General features: G+C 54.4%; 8 protein-coding genes across 8 annotated transcripts; all 8 read left to right on the top strand.

Annotated features, from left to right (window-relative positions):
• Window positions 1-740: 740 nt before the first annotated feature.
• On the top strand, window positions 741-1,604 carry JKF63_06750 (uncharacterized protein; the record flags this gene model as incomplete). Its single annotated transcript, XM_067902699.1, has 1 exon — window positions 741-1,604. The coding sequence occupies one exon, from the start codon at window positions 741-743 to the stop codon at window positions 1,602-1,604; it is 864 nt and encodes a 287-aa protein (XP_067758592.1).
• Window positions 1,605-3,782: 2,178 nt separating this feature from the next.
• Window positions 3,783-4,406, top strand: JKF63_06749 (uncharacterized protein; the record flags this gene model as incomplete). Its single annotated transcript, XM_067902698.1, has 1 exon — window positions 3,783-4,406. The coding sequence occupies one exon, from the start codon at window positions 3,783-3,785 to the stop codon at window positions 4,404-4,406; it is 624 nt and encodes a 207-aa protein (XP_067758591.1).
• A 767-nt stretch (window positions 4,407-5,173) lies between these two features.
• On the top strand, window positions 5,174-5,710 carry JKF63_06748 (uncharacterized protein; the record flags this gene model as incomplete). The annotated part of the gene is made up of 1 exon (XM_067902697.1): window positions 5,174-5,710. One exon carries the CDS (start codon window positions 5,174-5,176, stop codon window positions 5,708-5,710), a length of 537 nt encoding a protein of 178 aa, XP_067758590.1.
• Window positions 5,711-7,768: 2,058 nt separating this feature from the next.
• JKF63_06747 (uncharacterized protein) lies at window positions 7,769-9,286 on the top strand (the record flags this gene model as incomplete). Its single annotated transcript, XM_067902696.1, has 1 exon — window positions 7,769-9,286. The coding sequence occupies one exon, from the start codon at window positions 7,769-7,771 to the stop codon at window positions 9,284-9,286; it is 1,518 nt and encodes a 505-aa protein (XP_067758589.1).
• Window positions 9,287-10,172: 886 nt separating this feature from the next.
• JKF63_06746 (uncharacterized protein) lies at window positions 10,173-11,117 on the top strand (the record flags this gene model as incomplete). The annotated part of the gene is made up of 1 exon (XM_067902695.1): window positions 10,173-11,117. The coding sequence occupies one exon, from the start codon at window positions 10,173-10,175 to the stop codon at window positions 11,115-11,117; it is 945 nt and encodes a 314-aa protein (XP_067758588.1).
• A 1,182-nt stretch (window positions 11,118-12,299) lies between these two features.
• Window positions 12,300-15,440, top strand: JKF63_06745 (uncharacterized protein; the record flags this gene model as incomplete). Its single annotated transcript, XM_067902694.1, has 1 exon — window positions 12,300-15,440. One exon carries the CDS (start codon window positions 12,300-12,302, stop codon window positions 15,438-15,440), a length of 3,141 nt encoding a protein of 1,046 aa, XP_067758587.1.
• Window positions 15,441-15,990: 550 nt separating this feature from the next.
• On the top strand, window positions 15,991-17,325 carry JKF63_06744 (uncharacterized protein; the record flags this gene model as incomplete). The annotated part of the gene is made up of 1 exon (XM_067902693.1): window positions 15,991-17,325. One exon carries the CDS (start codon window positions 15,991-15,993, stop codon window positions 17,323-17,325), a length of 1,335 nt encoding a protein of 444 aa, XP_067758586.1.
• Window positions 17,326-19,304: 1,979 nt separating this feature from the next.
• On the top strand, window positions 19,305-20,396 carry JKF63_06743 (uncharacterized protein; the record flags this gene model as incomplete). The annotated part of the gene is made up of 1 exon (XM_067902692.1): window positions 19,305-20,396. The coding sequence occupies one exon, from the start codon at window positions 19,305-19,307 to the stop codon at window positions 20,394-20,396; it is 1,092 nt and encodes a 363-aa protein (XP_067758585.1).
• Window positions 20,397-21,334: the final 938 nt, after the last annotated feature.

Raw genomic sequence — 21,334 nt, 5'->3', positions numbered from 1 at the left:
TAGTGTGTTCGTGCTTTCACCGGACTAACGTGCGATGCACAGAGACTCTGTGAAGACCACAGTATCAACATTACCCTGCCAAGAAAACCCGCACTGCTTCTTTGGGGTGAGTGAAACGCATTTTTGATGATCCTTTCGGACTGAAATTTTTCTGGAGCGGCCTTTTACCGGTGATAATCCCCCCGCCCCCCCCCCCTCGCGGGGGCGATCAACTTTTCTGCGCCTCTTCCCTTCTTTGGAGCAACCAGTGGTCATGAAAGCTGGAACGGCTAGTTTCTTGGCTTCTAGCGATTCCTTGCTCATCTTTCCAGTCTCCTCTCTAATATTTCTTTTTTTCTTGTAGTGGCGTGACCTGCCGCTGAGATGTTTACTGCAGCGCCTCCTTCGCCATCGCTTTGCTTTCGAGATGAGTGCTTGCTACGTGCGCTAAAGGCAAGGAATCCAGGATGTTTGTGTCCTGCCACAGAGTCGAGAACCCAAAGACAAGCCCACCTAGAACCCCTGCGCATGCCACCTCTACTCGGAGACAGTTAACTGCACAAATGGCCCCATCACAGCTACATTGCATTGCGACAGCGACCTCCGTTGGCGGAACGAGGTGTCAGTGACAAAGTCTGAACGGGAGGGAAATCAGCGCCAAGAATGGTACGAGGCCTTTCCGGCCCCTCCCACCTTTTTCCCTCTTCTTTCCTCATTCACTTACCCCCCCCCTCTTCCGCTCTACGCTGTGCATCTTTCTCATGCTATCTATGCGAACACCAAAGCCACATCCGCAGCTTCCTCAAAGAACAATGTGCGCAGCTCTGAGTCCGGCCCAGTCTGGCTTGCGCGCCAAAATCTTGTCTGAAGCGGCGAAGGATGTCTGCAGCACGGGTTTTACGAATGCTGCCCTAGTAAAATCTCTCAAATCCCTCAAAATGGAGGACATTAGTGACCGAACACTGTCTCACATTTTTAGCAGGGGCTTTCCTATTGCCCTCGTTGAGCACATCGTGAAGTCTACCAACGCTCAGGTGCAACAGGAACTGGAATCTGCCTTCAACAAAGATTCAATCATCCAGAGGATTGACTCGAACGTTGATGCTTTTGTTCAAAATCGGCTCTTACTCCCCACAGAACAGAATGTTGTGGAGCGAGCGATTCTGTCAAAGGTTCAGTTGCTGACACCTTTGGTGAAGCACTGGCCCAGCGCGGTTGCTCTCGAATACTTGCCATCTAACGTGCCATACACGCTCCTCAACGTGGCTGAGTTTGTTGACACCACAGCCTACTACATGGAGCGCGTTGTCAAACTTGGAGAGTTGCTTGAATTAGCGCGGCGAACCCTGCAATCGAAGGCGATGGCTTCTCACATACAACATGGAGAGGCTAGTAGCAACGATATCTCACCAACATCAGCGTTTTTGAAGGCCTTTCTTCAGGGTGTTCCACTTTCGTCAGGTCCGTACGGTGGCCACTCAGCACTGGATATGGGCTGGTATTTCAAGCGAGCGCAGATCGCACTTTTATATGGGACAGCCATCACTTCTTTGCTGGGTGACATCTCACGTAACGCAGTTGATACTCAGTCTTTGACAAGAGCTGCGGTTGACAGGTTGTTCTAGTATACCGTAACCCGCTGGAGAGCTGAGTCTTTGGATTTTTTTTCGGTGCATGCCGCTCACAAAAGTGCAATGTCTTTACATCCGGCGAAAAATAAACACAATCACAACCAGAATAGAGTTACGCAGAAAGCTCTAACGGGCGGCGTTGGATATGATTTCTTTTTTCTATTTGGTGTGTTTGTAGACAACTTAGTACCTCGTCCACAATCCTAGTACTACATCCGTCCGTTGCCCCTCCAAATTTTCTTTATGCTCGCCATCAAGAATTCACCGCTTGTAACTCTCTCTTTCTCGTGCGAAATTAGACGCAAACATGAATTGCCCCGCCCCTCCTTTCATATTTATTCACCATTACTGAATAAAAAAGATGTCCATATAACACTTTGACCTTGGGTCATCGTGAATGTGGCGCTGTTGCGGGGATAAACAAAGACGCACGTCCCTTGATCTCCCGGTGGGGGGCTTTTTGTGCTTCGACATGTATTACTGACATTGAGGGGGAAAGACACGCGGCGCTCAGAGCTTCAGCTGTGATGGAGCCTCTTTTTGCATTTCGTTAAAGCCCCATGGCTCTTTCCGCCCAGAAGCATGCATAACGTTTTCTTCACTGCGCGACAGTGTCGGTGAGTGCTGCGCCGCGAATGAGGTGAAGACTCTATGTGATACTGTGTGTAATGATGACACGCTTGCATCTGTGGTGTCTTTTCTCATTCTTGCAAAGTGGGTTGCAAAAGGCCAAAATGCTCAACTATCTTCCACTCTAGAAGTAGATGATTGTGGCAGCGCCAACGCGGTTGGCTTTGAAGTGGAAAGTACGAGACCGCTAGTTGTTCCTGGCGTCGATGCGGAGCCGATATTCTAGTGATCATCTTGCAATGTTCAGGTGGGGTGTAAAGGGATAAACCCGCTCGACCGACTTCCAAAAGTCGAACGCCGCTTCGAGTACTCACTTGGTATTTCTCAGGCGATGCTGGAGATATATATATATATATATTAGCACGTATATACAGATATGTCTACGTAGCAAATGCGATTTCTCTCATCATTTTTTCCAGCAATGAGAGTCGTGGCGTATTTGTAGGAATATGTAATACGTCGCTCTGCAATGGTTTCAAAGTCGGGAATCCCCTCAATAATCGAATCTGCGCCGCTCCCGAAACCCCAGCGTTTCCACTTGCATTGTATCTGTGTACCGCGTGTAGGACAGAGAATCTCTGAAGGGAGTCTCGTTATCAAGTTGTTTGCAGTGCGTGGTGTCGAAGCGGATGGGTTATTTTCGCATCTCGTGCACCGGTTTCAAGCTGCCAGCGATTCAAAAGCGAGAAACTGAAAGTCACCTATTCATTTTCTTCCTTTCCCCAGGGCGATTGGGACGAGGACTACATTATTCCAAGCGCTCTGTTTGTTGGCTGTGTTGGGAATCGGTATCGATTGTGAGACATCCGTTACAGCAGAATATGCATCTGTGATTTTATTGTGATCCGCATCAAGAAGTTAAACTGTAAAGTCTTTTCACATCACATGCTTTTTTTTTCTGGAGCAGCTATCCTCTTGCCGATGTCCCTGTGTCTGCTAAAGAGCTTTTTCCCCCCTGGTGGCAAGGAAATAGAGCTTTGCTGTCTTCCCCCACATTTCGGCCATGAAGTGAGGAGTTCGACTGCAATCCACTTTTGAAAACTTCATATACTGCTTTACAGAGTAGCACCTCTCACTTTTTTTTCTGACATCTTCACTTACCAGCAAAAAAAAAGTGAAAGGAACTAACAAAATGTGCATCAAAACAAAAAGGGGTGAATGGAGATGCGGATGCAAATAGGCTGGGGTACTGTGCGGTTGCACTTTGAAGAGACAAAAGGCCTCCCCCTGCGTGGCGGTTTGGATCACAAGGTAGACAAAGGAACCTTTGGGTGTGCTAGTGATTCGCTGATTTGCCCGTTGCGCATGCTCCTGTATACTGCCTCCCCCTCTCATTTGTTTCTGTATTTTGCTTGGCACGTATGCGTCTTTTCGTTGGCACAAAAATGTTGACTTCACTCGCCACGCCACCAGCAAGTCTTCGGTTTTGACGCTTCTGTTTTCTGCACGCGCAATCACCGAACTGTTTGTGATTCAATCGGATAGTGCTTTGTTTTTGTGCACCAGGCGACAAAAGCTACGTCTCACCCAAGGGAGAGCACCATGGAGTTTCGTCTTCTTCCGGAAACGGATTCCTTTCTTGAGGTGCTTTTGCGCCCCACGTTTGCCGTGTCTTTTAGTGTAACGAACTCCCTAGTGCTTCTCACAAGTTACATAATGGAGAAGTGGACCGTGGAAAACAGTAGCGCGCCAGCAGTGGTGGTCACATCGAGTCTTTGGGTGAATGTTTTCACGTTTACGCTTTTCGTAGCTGCCATGACGTTTCCTAACAGCACACAAATCACGCGTGCTGTTGCTCTGGGTCAGAGCCCACCAATAAGGCTCTCCGTGTTACGCTCTTTGCCGTGGCCTCTGTCGGTGATCTGCAGCGGACAGGGCGATAGAAAACTTGGGCCGTTTCTTATGTTCTCTCTCGTTTTTCCCGGGGCATTTGTGCTTGTGTTACTACATCTTATCAGCCTTGGTGTGAATGGGGCCGAGAATGCTCTACATTGGCGGCTGCCGTTGCAGCGGTACTTGGCTTGGACTATGCTGTGGCGTCTCGCTATCACAGCCGGTGTCTTCACTACCAACTACTTGGCAGCGCACAACCCCACACAATCTGTGCTGATCGCCCGCCCGGATAGCGATGACCAGCTCTTCACTACTCCAAATAAAGAAGAATAGTGGCACTTTTTTTTTCCAACTTGGCAAGTGACGCTGGGGTAGTCTCCTCGCCATTCCAAAGGTAGGCGGTGTTATTGCTTTTCTTCTTTGTTTTTATCACCGCTTTTGGTTATCGAGGTGGATTACATGTCCATTTTTCTCCCTACCTACGGCCTTATCCTCGCTTCGTCGCCTGTGTCACTTTCCTTTTGTGCGGGTGCATTATTTGTATACCGGAGTTATTCTGGATTGAGAAGAAAAGACGACGTTAAGGTACCACCGCGTCATCAAGGAGACCAAGCTATATGTCGGACTGCCATCAAACCCGTTAGGGCTGAACTGCTGCTCACGATAAGGCCCCTGTTTTTCGTTTTTCATAGTGGTTATTGTGAAAGAATGTCAATACATCCGAGCACGACACACACACACACACACACACATACACATATGCACACTTGTTAGCTGCCTTCTCCTTACTTCTTTCCTATGCTTTTTTCTTTGCCCTCCTTGCCATGTCTCCATCTGAACATGTTGTTACTCTTGTCCGTTGGTAAAAACAAACGAAAAAGAGGGAAAAAAGAACACACACTCACACACCTGTTCACAAGAGGTCGTTTGTACGCCCACTTCACTGCACGTTTTTACTTTCATTGTTTGCCTCCCTGACCACCGCATATATATCTACATGTGTGTGTGCGTGTGTGTGTATGTGTGACCTGCTTTGAACGGATCCGCAGCATTTCTTAGTATCATTTTGTTCTCTTTTCCAATCAACGCGTCGTGCCGTCATGGACGCTACAAACCGTGGTCTTTCTTACCTCTTTTGTGTCGGCGGCTCTTTGAAGTCGTGGGCTGAAGGGCAAGACGAGGGGGATGACAAGTACGAGAGCCTGCAGGGCCCGGGCGGCCGCAACCTTACCGGCTCGGTAAACGACAAGCGCATTTGCGTGCCCCAGAAAATTGATCCCAAGACTTTTTTTGCGAATGAGCGCACGTTCCTGAAATGGCTATCGATTTCTGTAATGGTGGGCTTGATGTCTCTGACGTTGTTGAACTTCGGCGATTCCACTAGTAACGGCGCAGAGCTAGCTGGTCTGGTGCTGCTTCCTGTTTCAATCTTGTTCATGGTGTACTCACTGTTCATTTTCCGTGATCGCGCGAACAAGATCTACATGCGTGAGCCAATGCGCTACGATGACACGCGCGGCCCAACGATGCTGGTGCTTGTGCTCGGTTCCGCGTTGGTTTTGGCGACGCTCTTCTCGCTTCAGCGCCAGTACACACAGGCGGTTGTCTTCTCTTCCGAGTCGGCACGCTTCTCCTAGTGGTACTTGCGGTGGAGATCAGCCATGCGAATGAGAGGGGGGGGCGCGGAAAGTTCCCCTGTCAGAGCACTCTAGGAGTCGCTGCAACTTGGTGCGGATGCTAACAAAAAGAGGCTGGGGTGTTTCTCGTTGAATATTTCTGGGGGGGGGGGAGGTTCAGGACTGGAAGGAGTAGTCTGGCGGACTGCGTCGAGAAATAATTCCTGGCTGCTGCTGCTGCTGCCGCCGGTGGTTGTCACTCTTCTTCAAGTCTGTTTAGATCTGTGTGTGTGTATTCCTTGTTGTTTGTTTCAGTCCAACTCTTCCAGAAAAGACGAAAAACGAGCCTCCCACCCCTCAAAAAAACAGTGCACAGCCGCGCAGAGAGGGGGACAGAGCGAGCGAGAGGGCAGAGACGTGTGCGACAGAAGAAGCAAACATTGGAAAAAGAGAGAGGAACGGCATGTTGATTCTTTAAAGAAGCGCAACATCAAACGAAAATACAGAAAAGTCATCGGCCGCAGGAAATCATGTTTGGGTTAAGTCACTCTGTCTTTGGAGCTGCCTCAATTTCCAGAGAAAAATAAAGGACAACACGTGTCGCGCCTTTTCCTCGTTTCACTTTTCTTCTCTTTCCCCCCCCGCTGCGTTTGTTCGTCTTACAGGTACGTGTGTAATGGTTTGCACCTGCTTTGTTCTCTGTTGCCCCTCTCCCTTCTCCCCCCACTCTTGATGCTCCTACTGTTTCTTCTTCCCCTGTTTTCCCACTCTCCTGTCTCTCCTCTTTCCTCTCCCCCCCCCCTTCTTCAAGTGCCTCTCTGTTCTTTGCTTGTTCTTATTTTGACGCCTCCTTCCTCTCGCATATGTTTTCCTCTTCGTTTTTTTTTGTGTGCTTGTTAGTGTTTGTATTTGCGCTATGGTGTAGTGTAATATGTTTGTGCGCGTACGCGAATCATGTGGATACCTCAGTGCGTTGGCGCGGCGTGGCACAGTGAGGGCACACTAGAGGGAGGGGAGGGGGGGGGGAGTTGGGAGGGAGGAAGCTGCACCAAGACACGAAAAGAAAAAAAACGTTCGTTTTTGTTGTTGTGGTGGGGGAGACCGTGTCAAAAAGCCGTGCGTACCATTTTTTACGTTGGTGGGCTCTTCACCTCCCAGGGGGAAGCAGTAACCATAAAAGGGCAGGGAAAGTAAAACCAGAGAGAGGGGAGAGGGAGTAAGTGAGGGCATCTGCGCATCATATGGACGTCCCGGCTAGCAAGAGAAAGCGGCTGATGATTCCCTTTCAGCGCGTGTGGTGTAGCTGCTAGGGCGCCGGTCTGACGAAAAAAAAACAACCCGCAAGGCGGTGAGGGGAGCGAGCATGATGAAATGATCTAGAGCTTCTGTCTCCCTCCATGGATGTTCTTCGCAGCTATCTGCCCTCACGGTTTCTCATGACACCTGAGCAGACGCATCGACACGAGGGTGAGGAGTGGTGAGTGGAAATGCTTTTGAAGGAGAATACAGGTGTGCAGGCGGAGCAGGTCGATCTGGACTTACGTTTGCTCACGGCTCTCCCCAATGTCCTTGTTGTTCTTCATGCGCGGGTATCTACCCGAAGAGTTTTTGCTCACCCATTTGGCGCACAAGCTGGTTACCCTTGCATCTCTCCACCGCGTTTCTTTTTTCCCCCCTTTGTTTTCTTTCTCTTCCGTTTTGTTTTCCTCTGACACTGCCTGAATCCTCAAATGCGGCACCACCACCACCACCACCACCACCCTCCCACTCATCCTCCCGTCGGTGGAAGAGAGCGGCCACTGCTCAGAGGACTTGCAGACGTGGTCGCCTCTCTGACAAACGGTTCTTCTGGCGTGTCTGTGCATGCATTAGCGTATTTTCTTATCGATACACTTGGGGTGGTGTCGGAGGAGGAAGGGGTGGGTGGATGAGTGGGGAGGGAGGGGGGCACAGCCATGCGCACGCGCAAAAAAAAACAAGAACCTTTACCCTGCTGAATATACCCTTATACCCCCCACCCTCGCTTTTCCACCTCTCGTCCGCGGGTCAAGTGGCACACAAAAAAAGACAAAAATAAACATGGTGGGGCTGAAGTCAATGTCGGGGGTGCGCGACGTGCTTCGTGGCGGATCCTGGCCTGCTCGCCTCCTCAACACCTTCACCTCGCGCGCAGCATGGGACAGCTTCGAGTTTGAGGCCGTCGTCACGGACGCGTGTGCCGCAGTGAATGTGGCAATTCCGTCCGAGGGAGACTTGCCATACGCACGCTGGTGGAGAAAGCTATGCCGCGCATGTCAGGACAAGCCTGGGACCACCAAGTATGGTAGTCAGCTGCTGCGTTCGCGTTTGACCAACGCTTTGGCACAGCGGCTCGCCGTCGAGGACGCCTACCGGCTGAACGGTAGCGAAATAGAAAAAGGGCCTCCAGTCGACAACCCAATTTTGGTGATGGGTTTACCTCGATCTAATGGTCACATGGCTGCGCATGTGTTGGCTCGCTCGGGGCTGTTTCTCACCCCGCGCCAGTGCGACACCTTATCCCCCTCCCTCCTCATCGACGTCGAGCGCCGTGACGCGTTCCACAAGAAATTCCGCGGCTTTTCTTACTTGCACCCAGACTTCTTGTGCGTTCGTGTGCCCCAGGCGGACCAAGTCGATGACGACCTTACCTTACATCTCATGACGCCGCAGTCATATGCATGGGGTCTGCTTCACGGACTGGACGAGTACCTGCTTGAGTGTCTGGAAGAGGATCAGCTACCGGTGTACAACGAGGTGCGTCGCGTGATGGAACTGCTGCAGTGGTACCGGAAGTGCGGGCACTTCTCGGAGCCCGTGACACGAGAATTCGATCCCATCGATAATGCGATGGAACTGCAAACATACGGGTCGAAAAACATGTTGCTCAACCCACAGTGGCTGCTGTACAGCCCCTTCGCCATCCTCAGCTCTGATGTTGTCAACACTGTCTTCCCCAATATGAAGGCCATTTGGACGCACCGTGCTCTCAGTCAGTGCTTGCCATCCCTGTGCTCCGCGTTGTGCTTACACAACAGCTTGTACACTGGTAAGCCACCTAGCGACTCGCAATTGGCGTCAATGGGGGAGAAGGTGCTTGGCATCTTCGGCTCCGGAACCGCGTACGCGATTGAGTACTACGGCACGTTTGATCAGCGCCGCATGGCGCACTGGTCGAACCGAGACGTGAAGCGGCATGCGACGCGGGTGGCCACGAAGACGCTCGACTTCTTTGGCATCGAACTCGACCGCTATCGTCGAATGCAGATGATCAGCGGGCAGACGGAGTACGTCTCTCTCTCTCGCCCGTTGCACGATGCACCGATGTCTTATTTTTGCCTGCACGATGGCGTAATTGGCGATGTTTTCCAGGACTACATACATCAATTTGCCGAGTTTGCCTTCGAGAAGAAGTTTGGCATCACCGTGAAGGAATACACTCCGCTCGCCGCACCAGCTGACGCAATGGCGATGCGGGGCATCGCACATGGATCTAGTGAACCCCGCTCTGCGCCGGCGCTTGGGGCAGGCCAGCCAATGGTGGGGCACTTCCAACAAGAGGGCAAGGGGTTCCGGTGAGACCAGAATACTGCTCACTGCAAAGAAAGAGAACAAAACAAAAACAAAAAGGAAAACATCAAACAGGCCCCCACTTGGCAGTGACGAGAAGTCACCTCTGCCTCTCAGCTCTTCTGAGCGAGGGAATAGTAGCGTGCTCATCCAGTCGGATGTGTTCTTCATTCTCAATTAGTTCACAGACTCCTGCTTACGTCCCCCCCCCCCCCCCTCCACCCCGTGCGCCTGTCTGTTTTGCGGGTGTCAAAGAGCCTCTTTGAGTTACGGCTAGCAGCGGCGGGGAGGAGGGGGGAGGTGTGGGAAAGAAAAGAGGCAGTGCGACTACAAAATGCACCGGCCATGATTTGTGTGCGCAAGGTCTTCATAATAGAAAGCAGGGCTGCGTCATTCACGTGCAAAGGTGTTGCTGGAATGCTGCAGCAGGTGATGATGCACATAAAAAAAAGGGCTGGTCATCTTGCCTGCCACTGGTTTCTACTCGCTTTCTCCGTCGTCTGTTATGTACCTTTTCTTCTATCCTTCAGGCTGCTTTCCTCCTCAACCTCTTTTTTTTTTTTTGTGTGTCTCCATCCCCGAGTTGCCCCCACCCCCATCCCCTCACGCTCTCCTCCCCGTTTCTCCCATCCCATCCCGTGGCGAACATATCAACGGGCACTTGTACAGAATTACGGGGGAAGATTCTTTTTCTTTCAGGCACACGCGCTCTCTTCGGGTTTTGTTGCTTCTCCGTCTTTTGCACGGTGCTGTCGACGTCCGCCTCCGTCTTTTCCTCCTCTACACTTCAGGCGCAAAGGTTGAGCTGCACCGAAGGGCGTTCTGCGATACACACGCCCAAATAGCAACTCCCCCTTATTGACTTACTCGCACAAACTGGAAGCACTTCACCATCATGACGGAAGGTCGCCTGGAGACCATTCACAACCTCCGTCCCAAGAACTGGGACAACCGGCGGCACTGGACCAATTGGCATCACCTCTATGACTGCGAGGAGCACCACATCACCTGCGAGAGTGCCCCTTTCCATGACCTCCGCACCGGCGGTCAGTTCCAGCATGAGTACACAGGCGGGGGGCCGTACTCGGCTGCGATAGAGCCACACCGCCTCAATGACCGCAGCAACGGCGATCGCATGGACTTTGCGCTAGGCCAGGGGACCGGCATAGGTGGACTGGGGTACCTGCCGCTCGATACGGATCCTGGCCGCCCCCGGGAACCGAACATTGTTCCGCGTTCGACGGGCATGTTTACCCGCAGTGATCCACTGAAGCGCGGTTTGTTCTCTGAGTGTCCGCACATGCCGGAGGGTGAGGGGGAAGGCATGGGACCGTCGCCGCGGACGGGTGTCATGAAGGCTGGTGGTCCCTGTGACTACCTCGGCGGCACTGCCGAGCACATCCCCGATCCGTACAACGACAAGCCGAACCGCGGCCGCATCGCGCACTTCCGCACCGGCCCTGTGAAGCACGATTACCCCAAGTGGATGCCGCAGGGACAGCCGGAGAGGAAGCCGCGCAAGACCTACGGCGCCTTCCGAGCTGGCAAGCCGGATCACCTGCATATCGGCGGCGATGTGGAGTGGATTCCCGACCCGTACGACAAGGGACCGATTCGTAACTACCGACACCCGTTCCGCACGTGGCACACGCGCACAAAGTGGTCCATGCCCGTGCATGCGCCATGGTCGACCGGCTTGGCAACATCGGAGGCGCGCAAGGGTCCTAATCTAGACTTGACAGAGAACAACCTGCCATCTCTCAGGACGTATCGCAAGGCGAATCTCAAACAGACGATCGGTGCGGAAGCAGCGTTGTCGCTGATGCCGCCACGGACGTGATACGACGGCGCCAAAAGAATGAATGCCAGAGAAGGGGTCTTGGGTGAGGTGGGGTAAAGGATGTGCACGACGAACAAAACGCAGGACAATCTGTCTGAGATCTGGCCGACGTTGACATCTGTGCAAATGTCGTCTGTTCTTGAGTCGCGTTGATTGATTGGACCCCCCTCCCCCTCCCCCTGCGGTTATTCCGCTCTTCATCGATGTTTCCCTCTGTTGGGTTTGACAGTCGTTCACTCGCACCCTCAAGCACATACATACAGCGTTGAAGCTCTTCTCGACTTCCCTGTATACATGCAGAACTGTGTGCACACACACACACGCGTATAGCTTGCCAGTGTGTATAATTTTTACTTGTGGTGCTTGAGTTGGCTCGTTTTTGTTTCCCCTTCCCCTCCCCTCCCTTCCCCCCTCCTAGTCACATGTATCATCATCTTTTTCTTTACTGGTTGTCGATGTTCTACTTCTGTCTTTGCTCGAAATATATTTATATGTTTACTATCCGTTGGCGCGTCTCTGTATCTCTCTCTACCTCCCCCATTGTTTCCCTTCTTTCCACTCGCGCTTCCCCACTTCGCTCTGATTTCGTATAGGCGCAGTCGTTTCCGTCCGCTGCTCTACAGCGCCGGTGGGTAGGGTGAGGGGCAGCCACCACTAGGGCAGCGCTCTCGCGTTCGTGGTTCTCAAGGTAGACGATACATGGACGTGGGACATCCGTAACGTGTTCATGCACCTGTGGCTGTGTCTGTTCCTGGTGCCTCTTCGCACCAGGCGGCATGTGTTGACCAAAGCCTCCTCTTTTCTTCCCTTCTCCGTCTCTCTTTTTCCAACAAATATGTGTATTTGTGAAATTTCTGTGGCGTTGCATCCGCTCTCGTCATATCTTCACTCCATCTGCTCCCTTAGTGATGGTGGAGGGTATTACATCCCTTGCCTTTCACTGCGCCCCCCCCCCTCCCCCCCTCCTCCCATTCCCCCCATTAAAGCACGGATGCACGTTACAATAGTGGGAGGGTTGGACAAACACACAAACACAGGAGGGTGAAAGAGGAGGGAGGAGGGGAGGGGCGAAGTACACTCGGGTAGCATTTTGCATTGCGAAGGTATTTTATACCCTCACCCCTCCCCCCCTTTTTTTTATATATCGAATGTTCTGCTCTCGTATATTTGTGAAGTAGTGCCATGAAGGGCTCTGTTTCTATGCGATGGCACTGTGGAGGGGCTTCCCAACGTCTCGGCAGTGCGCGCCCCACCAGTCATTGTTTCACCAGCAGCGCGTTGCGATGGCATGGGCTCCTTCTGCCCTCTCACAGAAAGGCGGCTGTGTTTCTGCGCAATGGAACTCAAAGGGACAGTACTCATACCACGATATTCTGCGCCTCGAGGCGGCTTGTATCGTCTAAGCCCCCCTCCCCTGCAGCATCGCCGTTTTCCTCAGACCCCATTGGGCAGTTGAGAATCAAGAGTGGAGGAAGCTCTGGCCGAATGCCTTCTACGTCGCACAGCAGTGCACACTGTATAGATGCACAGGTTGTAACACAGTTTGCCGCGTCGTTGGGGTCAAGTGTCTCTGTAGCGCAGGGCCGTCGCAGCCGACTACGGCCACGTCAACGGCACCACTGTGCCACAGTATCTAGAGGGTGGAGCCCCGATCCTATCGCAGCCTGCACATCATGTAGCTCATTCGGCGCTGGTCCTCCTTCAGCTTCGATCAGCGCCAATGACATACATCCAGCAACGCCTTCTCTTTCACTTTTTCCACAAACGGGTAAGAGTGGTGAGCGTTCTGAGATGTCTCCAGTGCTGCAACAGCTGTGCCAGTTGATTGGCTCCGGGGCGTGGCGCGAGGCGCTGAAGGTGCTCCACCGCCACGAGGAGGACACCACCACGGCTCAAAATGAGCCAGCGTCACAGGAGGCGTCTTCGGAACGTCATGTGTGTCTCCGCGGAGCCAGGGCGCTAGCGGTTGCCAAGGGCGGTGGAGAGTCGCCGGAGCTCCCCTTCGTCACCGTGGCGGAGATATCTGTGTGGCTGCTGTTGTGGTGCGGTCACGCTGCGGCGGCGTGGTACGTGTGGGGGCGCACCATACTGACGACTGTCTCGCCGCCGCCGTCGCCACAGGTGGTGCTGTTGCTCGCCTTTTTTGTTCATTTTGTGGAGCGTGATGCGATACGCACGCGCGACATGCTGCTCCTTTTCAAGATGATGAACGCCAGTGCCCCAACACCCCTGCGAGAGGTCGAAATTCGGGAGGCGTGTGAGGAAAACCCCGCGTTGTCTCAGCGTTTGGGGCGGAGGCTTTTCTCGCAGTGGCTGTGGTACTGCAACGAGTGCACTTTGGGGAAAAGGAGTCTCTCGGCGGTTCACCGTCGCTGTCTCGCTTCTTTCCTCGAGGAATCTGTTGAGCAGGTGGTAAAGTGTGCGTTTCTCGGTTCGGCGACTCCAGCGAGACAGCAAATAGATGCAATGGGGGAGACTGTGGCGCTTCTGCTGCTGGCGCTGCGTGACATGAGCAACACAAGCAACGAATTGAGACGTATTTTCAAGGAGGAGCTTACTGCGGCCTGCGTGGGTGGGCCAAAGCAAGATAGCCGCAACGGCTGTCAGAGCGCTTCCATGGCCTGGCCGGCCGGGGGGAACACGAAACATTCGCCCCTCTTAGCACCTTCAGTGTATGCGTTGATGGGCGATGTCGTCAAGTCTATCCTTCAGGGCGCACCCCCGGCAGCGAGTGACCTCGGCAGCCACGAGGGCCATCGAACCGAACGGCGAGGTTACATGCGCCTGCGGTCAATATTCAATAAGGCAGAGCGCGACCTAAAACTGCTTAATGGTCACTGGGGCCCCGCTGTGCGCCCGGACGGAGGGAACGCGTTAGAGGCCTTCCGCATGCTGCAGGGGCATATTTTGGAGAGTGAGGGTTTTGGTGGCACCTGGGCAGCGCTCCGTCTGTCTCTGCATCTCCCGTCAACGCCGTCACAGCATTGCAGCTTGGGTTATCCAGCCGCACCGGCCGGTGCCGCTGGTGTTTCGCTTCAGCAGCTACTTCGGCTCATCGATGATGCCACGTTCCGTGGTGACTGGACCACAGCGTTGCGACTCTGTTTGAATGCGAGCTGGTGTGGCGGCTGCGCTTTCAGGGAGGGCACGAATAGCTCGAGTGTTGACGCACAGGACGTCAGTAAGTCGGTGAGGGCCCCTTCTCGCTGTCGTGTACCCACACCGACATCTGCGCCGCTGGATCCATTTCCGTTTTTACATCGACTCGCTAAGGGTCTCGTGGCGTGCGAGGTGGTTCGACCGCCAGGTGCATCGTGGCAGGGTGCCATGGCTCTCTGGCACTTTGCCCGCTCGTATTCTCACCCTCAGGCAGGTGGGGCATCTCCACCCGGCATCGCTGCAGCTGCAGAGGCGTCGTCTAGACTGCTGCACGTTGTTTCCCGTACCCCAGAGCCTGCACCCCCATCGTTGTCCCTGTCTCACGCACTTGGGCGCATCTTCTTTCTTCTTGCGTCTGCTAAGCGCTGGGCAGAGGCGCTGGCATGCTTCCACGACACACCGGATGCCTACCTCGATGGCTTTGTGGTGTCGCAGGTGGCGTACGCCCTGCGCGAATGCCCATCCCAATACAGGTCTGTTCTGGATCTCTGGGCTGCGTGGCGGTGCCGCGTAGGTGATGCCGTAGATCCGACAGAGGACATGACGCACAAGCTACTGCTCGCAATGCTTCAGACGTCAGTCACAGCAACCTCGCCAGCGGCCACTTTGTCCTCCACATCTTTTCCGTCACCGTCCTTTGTCGCTTCGGAGGTGGCCACGGCGCTGCTCGTCGCCGCAGCTGACACGTCTCTTCGTACGCTTTCCACGTCGACAGCAGATGTGCGACGCATAGCGGCGACTCCTGGTTCAGCGGTACCAATGGATTGGTTGGGACAGCGTCACCTTATCCGCAGTGTCATGATGGATCGCTGGGTGGGCAGCTGGACTGACGCACTTCGTGTTGCGTTCGCAAGCCGTGATGTTTCATTGCTCGTGTACGCCGTTTTACAGCGTGTGCCGGTTGCTCACGTGCCGTCGCTGTGTCCGTATTTGAGGCGAGCACTTCAGGACAAGACTCTCGTCTTGTCACCCGCTGAGCGGGTGAGTCTGCTAGCGCTATGGACTGAGGGGCCGCAGTCGCCGGTGGGCCGCGATACTGGCGAGGGTCCTGGAAAAACCGCCTCTCCCATAGAGGCGGCTATCCAGTCAAACACGGAAGGTGGGGGTGCCCGCCAGCAGGCCCTCAACACGGAGGCATTCCTGGACGAGCTGCTCGGCTTCTAGTTCGTGGCTCGTGAACACGCAAAGCGCTACGAAATATTCACTGAACTGAAAAATGCAGAAATGTCTGAGAATGCGCAGGGCAGTGCGCGAAGCGGCCTGAGGGGGAGGCAGCTGGACTCGCGCCTCCCCCCCCCCCTAGCAGCATCGACTGCTGTGGAAGGGGGGGGAGGGAGGGAGGGAGGGATGCTGCTTGCACGCAAAGACATAAAGAGAAGTGTGTTGCCCCATACCTGCTGCGTTTGTGGTGGCCCTCGCCATAGGTTCGCGCTGGCTTACTTGGGCCCTTGCTTTCTCTCTCTGTGGGCACATTTTTTCGTCTTTTCGTTTTCTTTTTTCTCACATCCCACGCGCTCCCTCCCCCCCCCCCAATACACACACACACACCCTTCTCTTCACCCCCCCTTTTCCCTTTCTTTGCGGTCCACTGCCTTCACTTTTCGCTGTGCTCTCACTTCTCGCTTTCTCGCACATTTCAACGCCCACGCCCGCACCAGCATATACGCGCACAAAACACCAGAGAACCACTGGCTCTGAGAGTCCGCAGCTCACCATGTCCACTTCGCCCTTTTCCAATCATTACTCCGAAAAGCCGGCCGGCTCCTCATTTCAGCGGCAACGCGGCGAGGGGGACTACGCCGACGACGACGAGCACTCTCGAATGACAGAGGCGAGCATCAATTCTTTTCTGGAGGAGGAAGGCGTCTCAGCGAATTCTGGCATCGGGGTGGAGGATATCACGGCCGCTCTTTTGACACTGGGCTCCACGCTGAGCACATCATTGCTGTTCTTTTTGGGCAAGGTCGCCTTGCTTCGGCTTGACTGCTTAACAGCTGTGGAGGGGGAGCTGTGCAAGGAAGCGGCGCACACCAGCTCATCCGAGGCGAGTGCCGCCGTTGACGAGCCGCGGTTGCAGCGGTCAACCCGTACCGGCCTCCTCGGTTGGCTAACTCACCTCTACGACGAGGATAAGAGTGTCTCTGGCTTCTTTCGTGGTGGTAAGGCAGAGTTGGGCTTTGTGCTTGTTACCTTCGTAGAGGAGGTGTTGCTTGTTGCTGCGATGCGCAGCCTCGTGCAGCGGCTTGACCCGTTGCTTCCCAATCAGGGTGGCGGAGGTGAAAGTGCGGCTGGGTCACGATGGGTCAGGCTGTCAAGGAGAGTGGCACCGATGCTCGTCATGAGTCTTCTCTCGCGGCCGCTGCGTGCGGTGCGGATGACGGTTCTAGTGAACTACATGGCGGACACGTCCGTGCCCGCCTGCAAACCTCGGCAGCTCGCACAACATGAGAAAGAGGAGCTGCACCGACGACGACCACGCCGGTACACGAGTGCTACCCACGTATGGAGATGTGTCTACCCCCGGATGGGAATGCGGAGTCTACTCTTGAATGGGCTGGACGTCGATCTTGCCAGCCGCGCTTTGTCGCTTGGACTCGCGTGGACGGCCGTGCAGCCGGTGTCGCAATGGATGCGGCAGGTTGCGATGATAACCGCCGACCCTGCTGGTGCGTCATCATGGCCGTGGCTGGTGCGTCTTGGGCAGCACCGCCTCTTTACTTTGGGCGTGCTGATGGCGGTTACCGGGTCTGTCAACGCTCTACAGCGTCCATTCATTGTTCTACGACAGCGCATGTCTTTGCTGCCGGTGGAGGATGCAGAGGGTGTGTGCAACGCGAGCGAGTATGACGCCAATATTCGCCCAACTGCACGCCGTGGATGTCGTTATGCGAATGGCTGGGACTGCGCCGTCCAGGTATGGCGAACCGAGGGCGTCGCGGGCTTATTTGCTGGGTTGCCGCTTTGCCTCATGACAAGTACCGTACTACCGCTGTTACAGACCTTTTCTGGCTACCCAACTGCCCCATCCTTTTCGGGCTCTGTGGTGTAGAGGAAAAAAGGCTGCTGAAAGAGGGGAGGGGAGGGAGGAGGGAAGGGAGGGGGGGAGACGGCTACTGTGAGTGCGATGCGAAGACAAGACGTGTCGCAATCGATTTTGTCGTATTCGCTCCCGCAGAACCTCAACTCCACCCCCCCCCCCCCGCGGCGAACACGTCTCTCCTGTCCCTCCGCTTTGTCCTTTGAACAAACCCTGTGCCACGCACGCGAGATGGATTCGGGTGGACTGCACACTTTGATCCACGTGAGCCGCGTTCAGGGTCCTCCTGCAGAGAAGAGGCATTGGGCGTTTGTGCATGCGAGTCACATGAGGATGGCTCAGGGGCAAGATGAATGAACTTGAGGAGGCAACTGGCAAGTCTGAGGTCAGAGTCCTCTTCGACTCAACAGTCCGTGCTTGCTGGACTTCTCCTTCAGCCAGTTAAAGCCGCGGTGTTTCCCTAGATGGCTCAGAGTCTCTTCACAGTTGGGGTCCACAGGGTTTGATGACACAGTCTCGGGTGTGCTTCACATCATTTTCTCGGCTTTTAGTTCTCATCAGTCCGCCCGGTTTGATGTGCCAGATGCGTAGTGGGCCCCCTTCTCCTCTCCATCCATGTAGTACAGGGGTGGGGGTGGTGGTGATGAGGGAGGGGGGGGGCGTGTGTATGCGTTGGAGACATTGCCGTAATTGATATGTGGATCCGGCACACACATCCATCGTGACGGCCGGATCCCTCTGGTATGGTGTCATCCCCAAACGGGTCTAGCCGACACCAAAGGGCCTCGCTGCCGTACTCAAGGGGGAGAGAGGATTGCAGATTGTTGGTCCTTTTTTTTCCCCACCGGGTGGGTGCGAGAGCCCTGAGATAAAGTCGGAAGTGTTCTTCCGTCGTGAGAAGCATAGCAATACAACGCAAATCACGCTGCACAGAGAGTTTTGTGGATGTTTTCTCCTGGTGTGGCTTGTTGGTGTTATTGCTGGTGCTCAGTGCGAATAAAGCATTACCAGACATACGTAGCCTTACCACCACTCCAAAAAGCGAATGAGGTATTCGGTGTGCGTGTGGCTTCCACCGCTCTCTTTTTAAATATATATCCACATAGAACTACTGACGCAGGTGCTCGCGTCAGCCTCTCATCAAGTCGCGCCACCTTCGCCTAGGTTTCTCATACGCTGGGAAGGCACGATCGAGCTTACATTCGCATGAACAGGCCTGCGGCTCTTGTGTGTCCCTTGCCTCCATCTTTGTCCTGTTCTCCCCCCGCGCCCCCCGCCCCCGCGCCCCCTCCCCCGACTCTCTTTTACAATCTCCCCTTCCTTTTGTTCCCTTTTCTGGATGCGTATTAAAGTTCCATATTCGCTATCGTCTATATGTATACATGTATGTACATATACACATATACAAGCATATGAAAGGAAAAAAGAAACAGAACACCTTTGAGTAACAAGGAAAACAGAGAAGTAGTGTGTCTGTGCCAGTCTTTTTGTGTAGCGTCTACGGTGCCCCCGGTTGTTTATATATTTGTTGCTGAGGCTTTTTGTTGTGGTGTCTTGCCCCCCCCCCCCGCTCCCCGATCCCCTCTTCTCTTTCTCATTCCCAGCTTTCACACGCACCGACGCCAAGGCACACCGTAATAAATCGCGACTTACATGCATACTCCCCTCCCCCCCCGCTAAAGTGTCCTCATAGATTTTGCACAGCGATATTCATTCATCACATTCGTTATATATGCGTATATATCCTTTGTGACTGCTGTTGTCTCCATCATCGCCCGCCGTCTCTTTGTGTTGTTTGGTTTTTTGTTGTTGACGCTGTTGACCGACTCGGTTACTCGTCTTTTCACCGTTTCATAACACCCGCGTTGCACTCCCTCCTGCTCCCACGCACACACGCACACAGGTGAGAACAGAGAACCCCCTGAAAAAAAAGTTCCTTGGCCTTTTTATCTTTGCAGAACGTCTGTTGCGCCGTGTGGCGTGCGTCAAACATGTCTACCCAGGATATTTCTCCCTCAGCTGCTCACATGCAGCAGCAGCAGTACCCTCAGGCAGGTAGCGCCGCCATGGGTGGCCAGTACGGCGGTGTTCAAGGACTTCAGCTGTCTGCGACGGATATGGCACTGGATATGCTCATCCGCGCTGTTTTTGATCTTTTTCAGAGATCCCTGGCGGCTCCAATCGACCGCGTGATGGTCTTGACGGCTGTGGAGGGCGAGCTGGTGCGCCAGGGCCGCCTGCCCTCTGGAGGCTTCCGTGGCATTGGGCAGTTATACCGCCGCTTATGGCGAAAGGAGGGTCTCTCTGGCTTTCTCCGTGGTGTTGTTTCAGACGCTGTGCTGACGCTGCCGAGTGGCTTTGTCGATTCCTTTGCCACCAATGCGGTATTCGTGTGTCTGCAGCGGTTGATTCCGATCCGCATAGCAGACAACATGAGCACCCCTGTCGTTGTCGCGCTTTCGCTTGTGGCTACCAGTGCCGCGGTGTGGGTGGGGACGCCGTATAACGCCATCCGCAAGACCATCATGACCAACTACATGGCCGATATTGTAGCACCAGCCGGCGGTGTTGCCAGTCCTGTTTGCGCAGACAGCGAGGCTGCGGCGGTGCCCAAGGACGGTGCCAGTGAGTGCGTAGAAACCGAGGACGCATACCGCTACTCCACAGCCACAGAGACGGCTCGACAGATCTACTGTCGCAAGGGGTGGGGCGGGTTCTACCGTGGTGCCGCTGTTGAGCCGCTGACCGTGTGTACCTACCGTGGTCTCTACCTCATCGCGTCCGTTTTGGTGAGCGAACGCGTTCAGATGGCGTACCCGTATGCGGTGGCTCGCGGGTTGGCGATTGTGGCCGACATACTCACACAGCCACTGGAGGTGGTGAGTCGTCGCCTTGTTTTGACGGCCTCGGACGAGAAGGAGGAAAGACGCTATGCGGGCGTGATGGACTGCGCCAGAACAATTGTGCGAGAAGAAGGGGTGACGGCGCTGTGGTCAGGACTGCGTTTTCGACTCATGGTGAGCGTCGCTAGTGTTTCGATTCGGGCCCTTTTCGTGATGTTCACGGGACCGGTGGAGGCCTAATGGCACGTATCCTGGAGCTGGAGCTGCGCATGTTTGACGCGCGGGCTCTTCTCCCCCCACTTCTACGTTGGTGGTTTATAGGCCGTCGAAGCCGTCTATATTTCATTTGGGAAGAATGCTCGCGTGCTTCCTGACGTTTGGCTTCCACGTGCATACGTGGGACTGACCGGAGCTTCCGACAGGCGCGCCGGCCTCGCAGCTTGTAGTTGCATTTTTATGTGGTTGAAGCTCATTTGTTGTTCCTTCCTCTGTGCGTGCGCGCGAGTGGATTTCTCATAGTAATGTTGTTGCCCTCAACGGGCAGGGAGTGGCAGAGTGTGGGCACAAGGGGGGGGGGGGGCACGTCTCTCCCCCCCCCCCCCCCCCCCCCCCCGCGCTTCCTCGTTCAGTATTCTCCACTCACATCCAGAAGAAAGGGAACGGAGATATTTGTAATGCATCTAAACGTACTAAATGCTGCTTCATTGAAACCAGGCAAACAAACAGTGGATGGCGTTCCCCTCGATCTTTCCGCATCGTCTAGCCCCCGTCCCGCACCCGGGTTGCCATTTGCTGAATATCGACCGTGTCCATCGACTTCAACGCAGAGGGGGAGTCTATCATCCCTCCCCCTCCCCTCCCCTCCCTCCCCTCCCCCTCCCTCCCCTCCCCTCCCCCTCCCCTCCGCCTTCTTGTGAAGGGAGAGGAGGGGCGTTTTACGTGTGGCGCTTGGGCCATGTGTACGTTCTCCAACACACGCTGTCAAATGGGAAATTGTGGCTTGACGTCCCATCCTCTGTGCACCATGTTTTTCACTCCACTCCACTCCCCCTTACCCTCCCCCTCCCCCTCCCCCTCCCCCTCCCTCTCCCCCCGAAGAGTTGCGCTTTTATTCACTTTGAAGAAGCGCTGCTTTCTAGTGCCCTGCTCGTCTTTGATTCCCATTCTCGGGTTTGACC

This window comes from Porcisia hertigi, chromosome 14 (assembly GCF_017918235.1).
Source record: "Porcisia hertigi strain C119 chromosome 14, whole genome shotgun sequence".
Classification (NCBI taxonomy): Eukaryota; Euglenozoa; class Kinetoplastea; order Trypanosomatida; family Trypanosomatidae; genus Porcisia; species Porcisia hertigi.
This window is presented reverse-complemented; position numbering and strand designations above follow the sequence as displayed.